This window comes from Tyto alba, unplaced genomic scaffold (genome assembly GCF_018691265.1).
Source record: "Tyto alba isolate M040663 unplaced genomic scaffold, T.alba_DEE_v4.0 Super-Scaffold_38, whole genome shotgun sequence".
NCBI lineage: Eukaryota > Metazoa > Chordata > Aves > Strigiformes > Tytonidae > Tyto > Tyto alba.
The window spans coordinates 5969948-5987475 of NW_024881313.1; the positions used below are offsets into that span (position 1 = coordinate 5969948).

The window sequence follows — 17528 nt, forward strand, 5'->3', positions numbered from 1 at the left end:
AGCTGTCTAATGAGCACAAAATACCTTAGTTTCTTTGATAGTGATTTTGAATGTGAATGTTACAAAACCTGACATTTTCTGTAGGTGAAATCTCAGGAGCTGTTTGATGAATGGGTAGCAAAACTTCGTCATCACAGAATGTACCGTCAAAATGAAATCTCCATGTTTCCTCATGACGTCAATAATCTTTTCTTCCCTGTGTCTACTACTGCGGACTCTGTTCCTGGTTTCTGTGATTCCACTCCTGGTAGAAAGGTAATAGTTATGACTTATAAATAATGAGCTTTCATCAGGAATTAAATTAGTCTGATTTGTGTTTATTAAGTAAAAATCGTAATGGAATTTTATGGTGGGGCTTAGGTTATGATCTAAAATGTCAAGAGGAAAATTGTATTATTTATTTATCCCCAAACAGTTTTCTCTATGATGCTGTTAAATTTTATAATACTGTCTCATTGTTTTATTGCAGTAAATTATATTTTCATGATGACTTTTAAAACTGCATATTGAGTTAGAATCCTCATAATTTTTGAGACATATATCAGTATTTGTCTGATATGTGTTGGTGAATATTAGTCTGGGTCACAAGAGCATTCAGCTATATATTTTTTTCCCTTTAGTATTTAATTTATCCTTTAGCTAATAAAATATCTCCCCTTTTACATTAATGAATCTGACTGTGCTTACCTGAGGAGTATATAGGAATTATCCAAGAGCTGTCATCTGTGGTTGCTATTTATATTTTTAATGGAGATAGAAGCATTATTCAAACCTATCCAAGGACCATGCTTGGATTAGATTGGGTGTGGATGGGTCTAGTCAGCAGTGTACTCTCTTTAGGTAAAGTCTGTGACTGTTAGGTTCACAAACGACCTGATGTCCTGGGTTTGAGTGAGTGGTGGGTTTTTTGGGTAGCAAGGGAGGGGGCTATAGCAGTGTCCCCCTGTGAGAAGCTCCTGATCTTGAAGTTCCCTTGGCTCCAAGTTGGACCCACCTCTCCACCAAGCCCAAGCCAATTAGCAATGGTGGTGATAAAGTATTTGAGAAGGGACCTGGGAGGACAAGTTGGACTTATGAGGAGGAGTTGCAACATCTATGTGAGCACCAAGGTCAGTGGAGGAACAGAGGAAGAAAGGGGGGAGATGTGCTGGAGCAGAGACCCCCCTGTATCCTGTGGTGAGACGGCAGGGCAGCCCCCCCTGCAACCCATGGAGATCTATGGTGGAGCAGACACTGATATATGGCCTATGGGAAGCGCCACATGGCCATTTAAGGTGGTTGCACCTGAAAGCAGCCAGGATTCTGTGGGAAGAAGCAGCCCCCACTGTTGTAGTTTGGCACTGGAAGGACTGCAACATGTGGAGATGTCCCACACCAGAGCAGCTCCGGAAATGCTGTAGCCTGTGGGAGGAACTCAGGTTGGAGAAAGTTGATGTCCCACACTGGAGCAGCTAGGGAAATGTTATGGCCCATGGGAGGGACTGAAGTCAGAGAACGTTTGTGGAGGACTGTCTCCTGTGAGAGGGGGACTACGCTGGAAGAAGTTCCAGAAGCTCCTTCCCCCGCTCCTCCCCCAAAGATGGAGGAAGTGGCAGCACTGACTGCACTCCCCATTCCCTGTCCCCTGTGCTGCTGGGGGAGGAGGTATAGCTATCAGGAACAAAGCTGAGGCCAGGAAGAAGGGAGGGGAGGGGGAAGGTATTTTCAAGGTGCGGTGATGCTTCTCACTGTCCTACTCTGTTAAGTGTTGTTGTTGTTAGTGTCTGTATTAAATTTATGGTTTTTTCTTCCCCTCATGAGTGTGTCTTTTGCCTGTGACTGTAATGGGTGATTCATTCCTCCTTGTCCTGTCTCAAATCCCAAGCCTTTGCTTATTTTCTCCTTCTCAGTGCTGGGGGGGGGGGGGGGGGGGGGGAAGGAGTGAGCGGCTCTGTGGTGCTCAGTGGCCCTCTGAGCTCAAACCACGACACCTGACAAACTCTCAGTCTGGCACCATAATTGACCTCTTTGATGGAGTCTCAGAGAAGAGTGACTGTGTTCTGTGCCTGAACATAACCTCTGTGCCTTCGGCAGCTTGTACGTTGACTGGCTGATGTTCACCCAAAGAAGATCTCCCGTTCCAGTTATAACTAGTGGTCTCTTTTGAGAATAATGCCTTTTTTAGCAATGCTGTGTTACTTACTATAACTGAAACAGCTCCCTGTTTCTATCAACTCCAGAGTGTCTCCTAAGCAGCAATCACCCCTTCGTTATCCTCCTGTCTAAGGTTTTCTTTTCCCTGACTATATTGCTGCGTGATCTGAGTGGGCTTGTTCCCCAATACTTGAAGTTCATCACCTTTGTAGGACTATACTGTAACTGAGTATGAGTTTTATCAAACACAAACATGTGCCTGAACAGCTTTTTGCTACTGGTTGGGAGGGAGGGGATGTGTGCTAGCAGGTGGATGAAAGGACAGTAACTCACCCTGCAGTAATGGGACCATTCTGCAAAGAGCTGTCTACATGCTTTCTGTGGTGCCAGTATCTCTGTGGCTCTGACAGCCTGCTCTTCTGAGGCTGTCTGCAAAGAAATGGCAAATCTCCTGTGGCTGTTTAGTCATTTTCTCCCAAAAGACAGCAGGGATAGAAGCGGGGAAGGATATTGAGGGCAAAAGTGGAACGTTGCAAAGCCCATGATATATCTGTGCCTGTGCACTCAAAAAAAAAAAAAAAAAAAAAAAAAAAAAAATCTTTGTGACCAGCATATCTAAAATCTGTGCTCACTGTCAGGAAACGAACCATTTCTTCTTCAGCATGAAATACTTTAATTCACTTCCAGTTTATTAATCCAGATTTGCACTGCAAAGAAGCCCTACTTATTTTCATGTGAAAAATAGAAGGGGATAGTTTTTAAGCTTCAGTTAATCACCTTAGCTCTGCTGAAGCTAAGTGGAAGTTTCCCAATTTACGCCAGCCCTAGCTTGGTGCTAGTTGATATCAATCCAGAAGTTAGGTTATTTTGAGAAAAATGTATCAAATAAACTTTGCATTGCATTTTATTTGCTTTTAGAAACACCTGATCGGTTTTCACATCTGTTTTTTTTCTTGTTGTTGTGAGATAGGTGTATGTATCTACATATGGTTATGTGGAATGTTTGGTATCTAACGCATAGCCATGCTGATGAAAAGCAAAACTACGCTAACTGGAGCTACACAAACTCTCTCTTGCCTGTTTCTTGGCAATACCTACTTCCTTCTTCCCTCCTGCTCATGCCTCTCCTGTATATGAGTTCTGGAAAAGTTGGTTATAAGAGATAGATTTCTGAAGAGATAAATACGGGATTTGTTTACAAAATACCAATACAATTGCTCATCTTTAAATTTAGTTTACTTATGCTTTTAAAGGTGCTGGAATTACTGTTTGGGTATACAAATATAGATGACTAAAGATCATATAACTTTATGCAGGAATAAAACAGCTAAACTACATCCATTAATTTAAAAATACATGTGGTTATTGATGCTTACTACTATTGCATACTGACTACATAAACTGACACAGTACTGAATGATATCATGTGGATAATGCATTTTATTTTACTCTGCAACTCAAGTTAGAGCTTATATTGTACATTTTAAAAGACCAACTCAGAAAACTGCAGTTGACTGAAATGTAAACGATGGTTCCTAAGATTAGATTTAAAACGAGTACTACCTGAGTTTTGATATAAAGTGAGCAGGAGCTAATGAAGTTTGTAAAGTGTATGCTTCAGAGAAGAGCCAAACAATTTAGCCAGCTTTTCTCATAACCAGTAAAGTGGTCGTGTAATTGCACTTAAGATGAAACATTTTAAAACTGATTTTAAACAGGATTTTGACAAAGCATGTAAATTGTGCAACACATATTATTGAAGATGAAAGATTTAGTAAGGTCTAAAGATAATTAGAGATTTGAATGGCTATTATTTGTAGTTATGTTAGAGAAGAAAACAGCATTATAGGCCACAACCAACTGGTAACAGTACTGGGCAGAAACTTCTTCCCATTGGAAACTAGTTAATTGTACTGCTCAGTTAGCTCTTACACAGAATTTCCAGCCCCTCCTGAAGCATCTGATAGTGGGCACTGCTGAAAATTAGATTGAAAATGGTTACTGAGACATTGTGAAAGGGTAGTATTTACCCAGATGAGGTGTATGGTCACATGTGTATCAAGACCTGCCAAGACAAATCCATGCTGAAGTCATACAACCTTGAGTAAACTTTTTAAATAACATCTATTAGGTCTTGCTTTCTTCACTGGAAAATAGCTTTAACAATATGTGCATGTTACATTTAAGTTACTTTTGGGGAGCATGGAGAAGGAACAGCATGTCCAACTCTGGTCCCATTCAGATATGGTGCTTTAATAGTAATAAGTTGACTTAACTTTGCCTTCCTCAAAATTTAGTTTTCAGCAAATTCTGATGGTTCCTTTAGTATTTCCACTGCTTGTGGACAGCAGTTATGTTAGATGTCCTGACATTATGCTCAATGACTGGACACCTAGTCTAGTTCATACACTTTTTTTCCTCCATGTTATTGATGCCTTCAGTCCTTGTCCCTGGTTATGGACCTCAACTGTAGGTTGTGCAAATTTGTGCATACAACATTTGTTATTAATTCATCTGTTCTTTGGAACAGGCAAACAGCTTGACCAAACAGAATTCGTTGTCAGCTGGAGGTAACTTACCGTTTTCCTTTTCGAGTAACGAGTCCAGGATTTCATCTTGGCTACAGTCTTCTGAAGACATGGAAAAATGCTCAAGAGGTAACAATATTTGAAGGAAGTTGAAAGTAGCCTAATATTTCCCCTAGTGTTTATTGGTAATGTTTATTGATAGTGCTACACTGTAAGTAGTCATTAGTTAGAGTTTTCTCTGAAACTGGAGGGAGCAAGGGGATGGTTGTTGATTAAGTGGCTACTCATTTTCAAAATGACCAGTGATTTTGCATGTGGGAGTATCATTTGAGGGCACCTCTTCAAGGAACCTGTATATTTCATTGCCTTTTATATATGAGCATCACCTTCAGTAGTAAGTTTTGGACTTTCTTAAGCTGGGTATTCAAAAAAAGGGAAGCATCCAAATCTAGTAATTTAAAAAGCACTAAGTCTTTGTACTTCAAAGTCACCTTCTGCTTTCATGCTTCCCTAAGAACATGAAGATCTTTCTCACATTGGTAGTGTCTGTGTGATACTTATTTGGTAAAGTTCTACCTACCAGTGAGCTTCAGCTCTAATATAGAGGAGCCTCATCTCTAGTTCTGAATGTACAATTCAGTCTTGATGCCTATGGCATTGTTACCCTCACAATGAGGAGCTCTGACTAGTCCCAAACTGCAGTAATTATCACATTATTCTAATTTTTCTGCAACCAGTTAGGATAAAATATCATGATCATTATAAACACCATATAGATGCATCTCAGTTTTCTGAATTTGAACTTGAAGATGGAAGGATACAAGCTTTTTATCCAGTCATCTAATAATGTGCTTTTAGTCAATAAATATCTTAAGCTAGCTACTATCAAAATAAGACTAACCTACAAAGAAAAAAACTTTCAGTGTGTCTATTACTCCAGGGCAACTGAAAATATTCTCTTGTTCAAAACAGACCTCTCCAGCTGTCACACATATTTACTGGAAATGAACCAGCTGTTACAGAGCATGGATGTTCTTCACAGGACATATTCAGCACCTGCTATAAATGCTATGCAGGTTTGTTGTTCAAAAGACAAAACCAAAAAAAAGTTTTCCCTTGCAATTCCAAAACCAACCCCAAATCCTAAAGGATCAAGGTATTTCTTCTTAGCTCTGCTAGTTTTATGGTGATCTGTATTATTTTTGTCCTGTATGTTGTTAAAAGGTTGGACCTTTTGAAAGCCCAAAGAAGGAAAAGAGAACACACAGGAGATGGCGATCCAGAGTTGTCGGGAAAGAGGCTAAAGGAATGTTACAGGTAACTTCAGTCCTCTCAGTGCCCATCTTTCTCCAAATCTTAGTTTTTGATCACTTCTTGGTGTGACCAGTTTAGGAAATATGAATCCTTTCTAAGTAGTGTCCTGTTCTAGCTCATTTAAAGTGGCAATATAGATCAGACGCAACACAAATATGTTGTCATTGATATCTGCAATAGGATCTGTGCTGTGTCCTTCAGGAGACTGGCCATGATTTTTACCCATGCTTTCAATATGCCTCCAATTTGGTGGGTTGTGGTGGTGGGTTTTTTTTATCAGTACAGATTTTTGCAGATTCTCCAGGTTAGTTTTGTACACATTTGCCTCCAGAGGCCATGTGATTAGATACTTATAAGTGGGGAAAAATAGTATAGCATATGCTATAGCTCTCAATGGGCTTGTTTCCCAGAGTTTTGCCAAATCTCCAATTATAATATCTTAAGCAAAGTTATATCTATGGTTTCATTTGCCAGGTGTCATCCATTCAAAGCCTATTGGTAATTGACAGTAGTTTTTCCATTTTTAGTGTCTCTAACATGTAACCCAGGTGAGTACCACAAAATAAAATTTTCTTCACAGTTTGTAAAAACATCACAAGTGGCTATCCTCCTTACAGGTGCCTTCACTATTTTCTGCTCCTATGAGACTGCATGCTTCCAATCCTAACCTATCTACAATAGATTTTGTAGAGGAGAAAACTTACTCAGATGGCTCTGAAACATCATCAGAATTTACTAAAATGCAAGAGGACTTATTTCACATTGCACATAAAGGTAAATGAAATTTTCATATATGGTTTGTTATCACAATTTAAGTAACAATGTGACTTCTGAGAATGCTTCCTGTTTAATGTTTAGAAAAAGCAGAAAGCACCCTCCTTTCCTTTAATTCCCTTGAGGAGTTGCAGATGTTGAGAGCTTGAGTTTGAAAAAAGTGGCTTAATCATCACATTTTAAATTTATTTAATAAAGGACAGCCGTTGGTTTTATGTGCTATAAATCTAGATTGTACTTTTTTGCCAAAAGGTAAAAATCTTAAAATCAGTTGCTATAAACACAACGACAGATTACTCTCTTGTGTTTGCATGCACACGTGTGTGTATATGAGCACATGTATGTTTGTATATTCAGTGTGCTTCACTGTATTTCAGAGTCAACATTTGTTGGTGATGCAAGGGTTGCTATGGTAGTAACCTATTTTTAGTGAATACAGAAGAGTAAAATCATGTAAAGCAGCCATAGGGGCAGCTTGACTAGAAATGTTTCTTCTCTCAAAATAATTTTTCATTAGCAGTGATTTGCTCTATCACCCTCACACCAGAAGCATTTTTACTGTTTAAGTGATCTTGGTGAGGAAGGCACTTAAGCATATATATCTGAAAGACTTTTGGAAGTATTGACTTTGTCCCCTCTTACACAAGATAATGGTTGATGTTATCAGTAAGCATTCTTTGCTTGTTTTTCCCCTCTGGTGCTGATGTATCTTGATTCCATTATGTAAGGAATGTATCTAAGTAGCAAACTTTATAAAATCAATTGTAGTTAAAACTAATGTATGTTTTCCAAAGAGAGAAGTGGGGGTGGGGTGCAGTTGAAAAAGTTGGTATTATACAAAGCAAAGAAATAACCTACTCAAGATCATCTTACCTGAAATGTCCGTGTTGGAAGTTTTGGTTAGATTGACCCATGCATTTGAGGGAACAATTTACTTGGTACTATTTAATACAGTCTCATTTTATTAAGAGTACAGAGAATTTTTTTCCAAAGTTGCTTTATATCACACCCCTTTCCAAAATGGGTAGTGAATAAAACTTTTGCTTTAACATTTGATACAAATTAAATGCAATGTAACATTAGTACTTTAGTATGTAATAATTCTTGAAACATTAAGTTAGTATAATTAAATTACATTTAAGGTCACTGAAGATTCTGGTCATGTCATTCACATAGGAACAGCTAACAAAATAGATCACAGTGGATTTATCTTCCTCCCCCACCCCCTGTGATACTGTTAAAGATTCCTTCAAATAGGTTAAAATATAAGAATGAGCTTTGGTAATGGTTTAAAGTGTTGAAACATACTTTAGGAATATTTTCTTAGAAGAATAAATTAGTTACAACAAATACTCAGTGAAGCGATGATGATTCAGGTTAACTCAGAGTGGATGATTAGGGGCAAGGTATCAGAGATTTCTTGTTCTTTGCCCTTTCCATGCATCCGTGCTCAGATTTTATATCTCCCTTTCCCTGTAAATGCATAAATTTTTGCATTGACAGTTCTCATAACTGTATTCCAAAGCTTGATTAGGCCCTCGGAAATCCTCAAATTCTCCAGTTAGATGAATGTTGAAATCCTACATCAACAAATATTACTCAAATGAATTTTTATTCCTTGTGGTTAAAGAAAAGATTAAATATCTTAAAAGTAGAAAAAAACAAGGAAAGTGCATTTCCTCTTTAAAAATCTAGTGATTTTAAAATTGCATGGTCTATTGTCTGATCTAAGCATTTCAGGCTGGTGATACCGGCTCAGAAAGGAGTAGAAGTAGCAGTGTAAGATGCACAACATTTAGCACCCGACCCTTTGAGCCACTAAATCATCTAACAAGCTGAACTTTCTTTATCCCAAAAAGAGATAACAAAGCTCAACACCACGGTTGACTTACTTGTGGGGAGACTACTAACCCTATAGCTGTGGCACAGTATGTGTTATAGCTGCTTTTTTGATTTTTTTTTTTTTTTTTTTTTTCTTCCTTCCCTCTCTTCTTCTACCCCACTGGAATTCTTAAAGGAAAGTGGAATAGAGTCATGACCATCTGAAGATTCAAGCTAATTGGGGAACAAAAGCAAGTGAAGAGCAGATGTGGTTAGTTAGCTTTGTTGCCATCTGTCACAAATAATCAGAGTAATTTTGACTGTGGCTAATATAGTCAACATGGTAGCATTCACCGTAAACATTTCTCCTACTAAAAAATCTACCCTGTAACCTTGATTAATATTACTTGTTTTTAGTAACCCACCCTGGATCTCTCAACCTAAATTATTGTTTCTGTCACCATAAGTGATGTTTCATTGAAGTTTTGCATAATTGGTATGTATACAATTGATAGCTGTTTTTAACTGTCACTGTTTGTGAAATGGTTCTAGTTTACTTCACCTTGAGGTCAGCTTTCAGCACCATATCTACAGAGAGAGAAAAGCTGAAGCAGATGCTGGAGCATGATGCGTCCTCATCTCCATCTGCACAAATAGTTGGCTTGAAGAACGCCTTAACATCCGTAAGTGACACGCTGAAGTTCAGCAAGCTTCATTGTCATCAGATACTTCTTTTACATTTTATAGTAGTTAATTGCTGTTTCTGTAGTGTATGCTCTGTGCTAGAATTTGCAGTATTGAATCATAGTAAGTTATTATATATGGTGTTTTTCAAAGACTGTTTCCTAAATGTTAAAGGTATAGTGAAATAACTGAAGTTTGATAGATTGATTTAGGTATATAGTATAATCTGTATCATTTGATGTTAAGAATCAGAGGGCTGCTCTGTGACAATGAGTCTACTTTCTCTCAAAACATACACTGTTTAATCACTCAGTTCTACTAGGTTGTGGGTTTCCTTTTCTTCTCCTAAGCAGCACTCAAGTATTCACTGTATGACTTGGCATAAAATAAAGGTGAGAGTGGCTGAAAGCACTCAGCTGTCCCTTCTAATGCACTAGGACTTCATCATGCTGCACCATGCAGCTGTACTGCCAAGAAAATTCAGGTACAACTTGCTTATATTGACTTCCAACCTTAATTATGTGTTAGGTGTCCAAAAGCAGCAAGGGAGCTGTTAGGGCAGAGTTCTAAATGACAAAAGATTGTACTCTTTAAAAAGGTTGAGGTTTTTGGTTGGTGTGCTTTTTGTAATTGATTGAGAACCAGAGCTTTCAGGTTAGTCACATTTGAGCATGTTGACCGAACTGTTGATTTCAACAGATTTCAGAGCAATGAGGGCCATTATTACCACAGTCTGAGAATTTCAGTGTTTGTTGCAAATTCATAATCAGAGGCAGGTGAGACACTCTGGCATTGATAAAAGTGATATAGATAATCTCAGAATTATTTCAGTATGGAAACTTCCCTTTGCTTTACAAAAAATGCATAAGGTTCTAGTTTTTTAAGCATACAACATGCCTCTTTGTCCTTTAGACCTTTAGAGGCAGTGATGTCTTCAGAGGTTTTAGAGAAAGCTGAAATGTGTTGCATAATAACTATACTTACTTGCAATTCTTTCTTTTTGGCTTTCAGATGTCCCACTTCTGATATTTTAATAGGTGACTGTTATTTTTCCAGGGTTATTTGCCTACCATTTTATATCAAAAAATCTATTATAAGATTTCTGAACTCAGTGAACACTCAGCATAATTTTTTTTTTTTAATGAGCAATGAAATCACGTTGTCCATCTTCATCCTCTAAACGTCATTTAAAAGTTGTGCTTTTAGGTCTTATCTGATACTTACTAAGCTTTTTGTAGCCCATCCAGAAGTCATCTGCGAACTTTGGCAGTTTCAGCAGAGGTTAACACCTGTGAGAGCTATTCTTAGCCTGCAGATCTGCAAGGCCCTGATGCCAACAATAATTTTCTCACCGCGTACAGCACAGATCCTGTGGGAGAAAGGAATAAACTTCCTTTGAAGACATATGGAAGCACAGATATGATAAACCTGACATATTTCTAAGATTTCCTTGCAAGAGTCCTGTGTTGACAACTTTGACTTAGTGTTTGTTGTTCATTTCAGTTTGTTTTCTGTACATGAGGAACAAAAAAAATCAGACTCACAGGTTGAAAGCTATCAAACATAAGTCTGTTTTGCTCTCATCAGCCTGGCAGAGCAAGAAAAGTGAACAGATTTAAAGTGGATAAAACACCACCAAACTAGCATCTCTGCCTTTGCTTCTCCATCATTAAGATAGTATACTTGACCTACACACAGTCTAAGAAAAGAAAATACATAATGGGGATAAGTACAATATTTTTTGGGGGGGGGGGGGGGAGGAAGAAGACAATAGAAGGAATAAAATACTTTGTAGCAAATAATAAAAATTGGAAGATGCAATTACAGGAAAGCTGTGTAAAGCCTTTTTTGCACTTATTAGATGTTGTGGGTATAACACAGTGCTGTCCACTTGCACACTTGACACAGAAGTGATACATGCCTGTATGGTGAATTCAGACCACACATATGTAAAGCCAGAAATTACTTTCTCCTGTCCATCATCACTTTGAGCTTACTGTCTTTCCCGCCCTCAAGATTATTTCTAACAAAAATTACTGTTGAAATCAGAAGCATTTGTGGGGCAAAGCGGATGTGTAAACAGCAGTGTTCTCCATATCCTTTCAGATCGATTTCAGTATCGATTCAGATCACTAAGATGGGCAGTAAGTCTCCAGTATTGTTCCAAAATTAATAACTCAGTCTTTTTTTCCAGACATATTTTCACTGAAGGTAGGGTTTCATTATCTTCCTGCAAGTTTATTCTAACTGAGATCTGTCCATCAAATGCACCCAACATGAGTGAGTAACATGTAACAAACATGAGTTTGCAATAGAGGCTTTTTATTCTCATCTTTGCCATTATAAACTGGTAGGACTGCTGTGGTTTAAACCTGGCTGGCAGCCAAACACCACGCAGCCGCTCGCTCACCCTCCCCTGCCCTAGGGGATGGGGGCGAGAATTGGAGGGGTAAAGGTAGGGAGACTCATAGGTTGAGATAAAAACAATGTAATTTAAATAAAATACATAATGGTAATAATAATAATAGGATATGCAAATGAGCAATGCACAATGCGATTGCTTACCACCTGCTGACCGATGCCCAGCCGGTTCCTGGCTAGCGATCCCAGAGGAGAGAAAAATCCTGAAATTGCAATCCCTGAAGAGAGCAAGAGCGACAGGTCCTTTGCCCACCCTCATCTATAAACTGAGCATGATGTTATGTGATATGGAATATTCCATTGGCCAGTTTGGGTCCAGTGCTCTGGCTTTGCTCCCTCACAGCTTCTTGTGCACCTGCACGGCAGTGGGTCAAGGGGAGTTGAAAAGTCCTTGATTTCTTAGCAACAACTGAAAACATCAGTGAATTATCAGCATTCTTCTCATACCAAATCCCATATTGAATCCAAAACACAGCACTATTCTAGCTACTAAGAAGGAAAATTGGCTCTATCCCAGACAAAACCAGGACCAGGACACAAATTGTACCTGTAGCTATGTGAATTTCAGTCTTATTTCTCTGTCAGTATACAGGCTGATGGGAAAATCAAATGTTTTTGGATGTGGCATGAGTAAGAATTAACATTGAGAGACACTAGGTTGGAGATAGGGATGGAGGAAGGGAGCTTGAAAAGAAAAAAGATGCACAAAATTAATTTATAGCTTCTATTAAATCAGCTTGCAAAACCTGGTAACTTGAAATATCCTTGCCATGTTGGGATTTTTTTCTCTGTTTATGTGTCTTTTCCCTCACACTGAACAAAAATAGTTCTAATTTGAGAGATAAGGAACAAGGTTTGAAGCATTTATAATAAAAGATGTGCTGAATTGGTAAAAAAAATCATGTGGTGGTGGTGTTTTATCCTGCACTTTAAATACTCTTCACCCCTATTTACACGACAAAGCCATGTTCAAGATAGTTGAGAGAACTTTATATCCCCAATATTTTTGTTAAATATTCCAGGCAATAGCACAAAACACAGATCTTAAAGACCGGTTACGCAGAATACATGCCGAATCTATGATCCTTGATTCAGCATCTAATGCAAAATCAAGTCCAGATTTGGTGAAGGTGGGTATGGATTTCCTCTTTTAGTGATCTCTGTTCCTCAAGCCTCTACATCTAGATTGTGCTGCGTAGCTGCATTTTGTCCTGTTCTTCATGTCTTCCCTGTGGTGTATTGTGGTAGTAAACCGAGTCTGCTTCTATGGTTATGAGTCATTTCTGATGATGTGTTGTGCAATATTTGATTTCAAAGACTTTCCTTGTGAATGGTTTTCCTGAGCACACTTCCATTGCTTTTTGCTGCTGGTTCCTGGTGTTCTCCCTTGCCTCCTGTCGTGCTTCCCATTCAGCATGAACAGAGCTGCCACCTTGTTACCCTCATGCTACTGTTTCTCTCCCCCCTGTTCCCTTGTTAACTTTCAAGTTCTGTAGTTCTTTCTGTTGCCTCTATAAATATCGTTAGCCCAGAACGCTGGCTACTGATGTGGCTCATGTAAGGTTTAGAACAACCACCAGATAATTCCATGAAAGGATCGAAGAAATGAGACGTAGACGAGCCCTTTCAGCCATTTAGGTTTCTTTGTGTGAAGCCAGAGAGCCTTCTACATATACAGTTAGCCAGTTTGAGATGTACTGATGTTCATACAGTTTTTTGACTTGCTGCAGAATGCATGTGAATACGGTGTATTTATAGGTCGTAGGATCCAGGTGTTAATGGTGCTAGTGAGGAAGGCAAGAACTGTGTTATTTCTCATGGATTTTCTTTAACTAATACAGAAACTTCTGCTGTGCTTGTAGTATAAATCTTTCATTAGAACTTGAGTGGATGTAATGCTGGGGGGTTTATGTAACTTACTTCCTTTTATTTTTAAAGACAGTTTAGTCATTCCTTCTGTTCACTTCTGGTTTAGTAGAGCTGTGTTTTGGTCATATTTAACTGTTGTGTTTGGTTTTATTTCTTTAAGGTAGTTGATCATTCTAATGTCTTTTGCTTTTAATCCTATGAGAATTTGAGCAGCACTTAAGCTGCTATCCAGACAAGCATTAATGCGTTGGTTTTTAATTTCAGAAGTTCTTAATTTTCTTACTGAGTGGAGGTCCTTGCAATGACAATGGATTATTTCTGAAACTTGTTCTATGGCACTATACACACACAGCAGAAATAGCTTTCAAATGGTCCTTTAGAGGTTTCATTCACAAATTCCCTCTGGCCTGGTTTAGGATGGAATTTAAGGATAAAATGACTTACACTGGAGAAGTTTCATTTTAGATTTGTCTGGGGACCATGATGCAGTAGTGCTGCTGTGAGGAAGACAGGACCACTGCACAAAACTTGGTTCTAAATGATACATCAGGTGCTATGATAGACCTGTGAAAATGGAAGCAGTATAAACTAGTACCTCAAGCTTTTGCATAAGGTAAAAATTTAGTTTGTATATTGGGCAGTTTATGTTGTAGTTTATCATGCCAGAGTGGGAACATGAAAGAAGACAATCTGAAACTCTCGTGTAATAGATATAAAAACCTGCTGTTCTTTTATGAGCCTTTCCTGCTCACTTTCCTTCTCAGATTCAAAATAGTTTTGGAAACAATCCCAGTAGCAATGCTCATTTGTGTAAGATTTTTTTTTTTTTTTTTTTTTAACTTGCAGGCTAGTGTAACTGCCTTCCTACAGAAGAGACAGTGTTGAGGTTTCCTCTTTTCTTACTGCTGCATTAAAAGTATTTTGTGGTTTTTTTTTTTTTTTTTAAAAAAAAAAAAAGTCTTTTGTATGATAACATTTGATTTGTTACCACATCAACATGTACTGAATAACATTCCATACTGTAGTAAAATCTACCAGTAGAAAAGCTTTGAAAGAAGTTTTGTCAGTTTGATTATAGACTTGTCAGATTGTTCATTATGTTGTTCTGAAAATAAACCAGTACCAATTCCTGCAAAATTATGGCAGGGCAGTCATGATTACAAGTTAATAAAGCATCTCATGCAGAAACGCTCAACAGCAACTAATACACTCCTTTGGGTGAGTGAGCCCTTTTCCTTAGCATTGTTGGAGTTGTCAGGGAAAATAATATTCAATGTTCTCGAACTTTTTCACTCCATCTTCAGAGTGAACCAAGTCTCACTGGTCACCCCCCCTTTGCTAGGTCACCTTTTGGAACTCTGCTTGTGCCAGCCATCTGTAGAGCTTCAGGGGGAGGACTTAGAGAGATCTCCATGGCAGTCAAACGTGCCTGCAGCAGCAAAAGCAATGTCACTTACATGGCTTTGATAATACCTTGGTTTTGGTTAACATGGAGCTGTCGCAGATGCGGATATGAAGAAGAGCACAGCATAGAAAATTTTCTAGTGAAGAAAGAGAGCAAGGAAAGCATTGGTATTATATAGAAAGCAACTCTGTCCCTCTGAATTTTGTATGCCAGTACACCACAGGCTTTGCATTAAGCAAGGCTTGGGAGGGAAAGACTAATTCACTTGCTAAAATCAGAAGGGAATGTGAATCTAGGATTTAATGTAAAGACGTGGGCGTTATGTTCTTTTGGGGATTTTTTGGTGATTAACTTGTGTATATCTGGCTAAATCACTTAGATACCAAAGCGTTTTTAATTTTTTACATTTTTTTTTTTTAAGGAAGTACATGCAGCGCCATAACTGATTTACTGAATAAGCATTGCTTTTTTTTTTATTTTTTTTCCTTCTTTTTTTCTTCTTCTTTTTGGTCTGTTTTACTTCGGTTTTAAATACCTCTTTGAAACACATGCTACCTACCCCTAAATTGGAGAGGGCCATGTGCAATCTTCTCCAGCCCTTGAAGTTATGTGACTGTGGAATTGCATGCATGAATGCTATTGATGGTACTTCTCTCAAAACTTTTTATTTCTTTTAAACAGGAAAATTCAAGAGAAGAAAGCAGAGGTCTGGTTCACCAGGTCTCCAATGAAAGCAGACTGTCTATAGCTGACTCTCTCACAGAATTTTTTGATGCACAGGAAGTCCTACTGTCTGCTAGCTCTTCAGAAAATGAGGTCTGAGCATTAAGATTGACATAATTCTGATGTAGTTTCTTATCTGCTACTTGATGTGCAGTCTGAGTGCTAATTGCACATCAGATGACCACTAAAAAATGAAAATTTTCAAAACATTTAGAAATTGATATGCTGCATGTATTTGTTGTCATTGTCTCTTCACAGTAAATGGAACAATTATTATGGTGAAGACTTATGCAAATTGAGGCAAATGGCAGTTAGGTAGCTAGTATACAGATACTGCATATATTGTATTGCCTTGAGTTGTTATACAGATGGTTAAGAAATTGTATCGTAGAAATATATATATTTATACCTGTCCTTGTGATACCTTGGGGCTGGTGCCATGCATATTGAAACTCATTAGCTCATTTTGTCACCTCTCAGACTCAGTAAAAACTTTGGCTTTTGATATGAGAAAAGCCTTCTCAGCTGTGGAGCCAAGATGAAACATGTCTCCACTAAAAGAACAGATGAATTGTCAGTGATGATCTCTCCCAAACTCAGTTGCATCGTGTTAGTACTTTCCTGTGATACTGAAACACAGCTTAAAAAATTCAAATCTATCAAAACAATAAATGCAGCAGAAATTAACAATTTCCATGTGCATATGGGGTCATTTTAACGAGTGATGTACCTTGCTGGTTTCCCCACCCCACACTCAGGTATCAGATGATGACTCATATGTAAGTGATATCAGTGATAATGTCTCAGAAGATAACCTAAGCAATGACATGGAGAATGAAAGACAAACTTTAGGTAAGTTCAGTGTTTTATTATAACATCTTTTGAGATTTTTGTTTGGTTTTGTTTGTTTGTTTGTTTTTTCTTGTCTTACTAGAAATAATTTTATATTACAGAATTTGAGATGTAAACAGCCTGTTTTTTTTCCTGTTGCAGCCTCATATTGGTTTTGAAGAGCTCATTTTGGCTAATCTGCTTAACAGGGCCCAGGCACCATTGATTAAACAGGATGGTGGTTCTGTATCGGCAGAGAAACACCTATTTTCTTGGCTTCTTCAGTGCAACTCCCACTCCTTTTCACTTCTTTTCAAGGCCACAGAATTTTTCAAAGTAGCAAGGCCTAGCTGCTTTCTTTTTTTCAAAATCTAATTTTCTTCTGTCACTCCGTTTTCAGTCTGCAATTTAACAAGCGCATTCAGAGTTCTGTTGTTTTTAGCAGAATTCAGTGGTTAAAGGAACATGAGAATAATTGGACACTGGCAGGCCTGGTATATGACCATAAGGATTTCTTTTTTTGCATGATTTAATCATGATAGTCTTGTTAGTACATATGTTTATTTAACTGTCTTTCTAATTAGAGATAGAATCAAAAAAAGAGGGAGAAAAATTGGTCATAACAAACTAATTGGCTTTGTGCCTTCAACTCCTTTCAGCTAACCATGATGTTCTTCCCACTCTGTCAATATATTTTTATATTTGAAATGCTGAACAGTGGTTTCTTACTAGCAGCTGTTTCCTGATCATCTCCAAGGACTAGTGGTTCCCTGTGAACTTGGGTAGTCTGATATGCCTGGAGATCTGTTATATTCTGTAACTGTTTAAAAATGAAGATTTTTTTTTTTTTTTTTTTTTAAATGGGAAAGAATAAAGGTTGATTTATCTCATGATCTGGACCTTAGAAAACTGTACTAGCGTGGTTGTTCATCTTCTTGTAACAAAGACTATCACTGAGGCTCTTCTGTATTAACAGCACTTCCACATGTGTCTGGTACCTGCTATTTCTGTGCTTTGGGCAGCCT

General features: G+C 38.1%; 1 protein-coding gene across 7 annotated transcripts in view; it reads left to right on the top strand.

Annotated features, from left to right (window-relative positions):
• Positions 1 to 17528, top strand: part of OSBPL3 (oxysterol binding protein like 3) — a 94571-nt gene that overhangs the window by 54445 nt on the left and 22598 nt on the right. For 5 of the 7 annotated variants that reach the window (XM_032991584.2, XM_032991588.2, XM_042802013.1 and 2 more), the window contains 9 exons: positions 85 to 255; positions 4664 to 4790; positions 5634 to 5737; positions 5886 to 5978; positions 6593 to 6749; positions 9123 to 9253; positions 12698 to 12805; positions 15631 to 15765; positions 16431 to 16524. In XM_032991584.2, the coding sequence (XP_032847475.1) occupies positions 85 to 255; positions 4664 to 4790; positions 5634 to 5737; positions 5886 to 5978; positions 6593 to 6749; positions 9123 to 9253; positions 12698 to 12805; positions 15631 to 15765; positions 16431 to 16524 (1120 nt within the window). The remainder of the gene's footprint in view (positions 1 to 84; positions 256 to 4663; positions 4791 to 5633; positions 5738 to 5885; positions 5979 to 6592; positions 6750 to 9122; positions 9254 to 12697; positions 12806 to 15630; positions 15766 to 16430; positions 16525 to 17528) is intronic. The other 2 variants (XM_032991589.2, XM_032991590.2) reach the window with 1 other exon arrangement.